This window comes from Myzus persicae, unplaced genomic scaffold (assembly GCF_001856785.1).
Source record: "Myzus persicae strain clone G006 unplaced genomic scaffold, MPER_G0061.0, whole genome shotgun sequence".
Taxonomy (NCBI): domain Eukaryota; kingdom Metazoa; phylum Arthropoda; class Insecta; order Hemiptera; family Aphididae; genus Myzus; species Myzus persicae.
The window spans coordinates 1-1940 of NW_019102901.1; the positions used below are offsets into that span (position 1 = coordinate 1).

At 30.3% G+C, this 1940-nt stretch overlaps 1 protein-coding gene across 1 annotated transcript; it reads left to right on the forward strand.

Moving 5' to 3' along the window:
• Positions 1 to 105: 105 nt before the first annotated feature.
• LOC111033353 (zinc finger MYM-type protein 1-like) lies at positions 106 to 1881 on the forward strand (the record flags this gene model as incomplete). Its single annotated transcript, XM_022314042.1, has 1 exon — positions 106 to 1881. A coding segment is annotated over one exon (1776 nt), but the record flags the coding sequence as incomplete, so codon positions are not given.
• Positions 1882 to 1940: the final 59 nt, after the last annotated feature.

Below are 1940 nucleotides of genomic sequence, written 5' to 3' on the forward strand. Positions count from 1 at the left end.
TCTTAAGAAAATTACATAATGGGCAAACACAAATTCGAGATTGGTTACTATATTCTTCCTCAAAAAATGCGTTATTCTGTTTTCATTGTGTTCTATTTTCCAAAGGAAAATCTTTATTAGGAAATATACAGTATGGTTTAAAAAACTGGGCCAAATGTTATGACAAAGTTCAAAAACATGAAAAAAGTCCACTTCATTGTGAATCCGTGAGGATTTGGTATTTGAGAACACAAGGGGCCAAAAACAATTCGATTGATAAAGTGTTAAAAGAAGAAATGTATTCTAAAATATCATACTGGACCCAAGTTCTTCGTCGTGTAGTATCAACAATTACGTTCTTGGCTGAACGAGGACTTTCATTTCGAGGTAACAATAGTGAATTTGGCTCTGTGCATAATGGTAATTACATGGGATGTTTGGAACTAATTGCTCAGTTTGATCCATTTTTATGTGAACATATTGCTAAATATGGAAACAAAGGGAGAGGTAATGTGTCATATCTATCTTCAATAATATGTGACGAATTTATTCAACTTATGAATAATTCTGTATCTGATAAAATTGTGAGTGAAATCAATGAATCTAAATATTTTTCAATAATTGTTGATTCAACTCCTGACATAAGTAAAACAGATCAATTGACAGTGGTCATACGCAATATAACTCCAACTGGCGAGTCTAAAGAAAGATTTTTAGCATTTCTGCCATCAGTAGGACATAAAGGAGAACAAATGGAATATGCATTAATAAAAAAATTCAATGAGTTGGGTATTGAACTAAAAAATTGCAGAGGACAGTCTTATGACAATGCCTCCAATATGTCTGGTGTATATAAGGGACTTCAAGCTCGTATAAAAAAGTATGCAAGTAATGCGGTTTTCGTACCATGTGCTGCACACTCACTCAATCTTATTGGCTCCAATGCTGCTGAATCTTCAAAGGAAGGTACACAATTTTTTCATACTATTCAAATGGTTTATACATTTTTATCATCATCAACGTACAGATGGGAACTTCTTAAAAGCATCACTGACAAATGTCCGTCAAAATCTACAACTGTTCCAAAAAATTTATGTATTACTAGGTGGTCCTCACGACATGAATCTTGTGAAGGAATATTATCTGGATATAAAGAAATATTAGAAGTTTTAAAAATATTATCAGAAGATATAACTCAAACACCGTCAACAAGAAATGAAGCAAATTCAATAAGGAAAAAATTGGGAAAATTAGAGTTTGTTTTCATGTTGAAAGTATGGACCCCAATATTACAGAGATTCGATGCTACAAGCAAAACACTACAGTCAAAAGATATAAATTTATCTATTGTTGTTTCATTATATGAATCATTAGAATTGTATGTACAAGATTATAGAAAATTATTTGATAACATTTTGAACAAATCTAAAGAACTATGTGGAAAATTAACATTTTCATGGGAAAAATCAAGGGTTATAAAGAAGAAAAGACATTTTGATGATTCAAATTCTGTAGATACTATACATCGTGGAGATGATAAAATGAAGAATGATACTTTTTATGTTATAATTGACACTTTATCTTCAAATTTAAGTGAAAGGAAAAAAGCATATATAAATGTCCATTCAAATTTTGGATTCTTAAGTAGTTTAACTAATTTAGATTCTTTGACACTACGCAAAAAGGCATTGCATATTGTAAATATATACAACCAAGATATAGATACATCATTTATTGAAGAAATAGTCCAATTTAAAAAAATTGCTATTTCATTTTCAAAAGAAGATTTAACAATAAACGGTTTATTCCAAAAACTATCCAACTCCCCTTTGGCATTAACTTTTCCAAATGTTTTAATTGTCTTAAGAATATATGCATGTATGCCATGTTCTAATGCAAGTGGTGAGCGATCATTTTCTGTCCTTAAAAGAATTAAAAATTACCTACGATCAACACTTTCA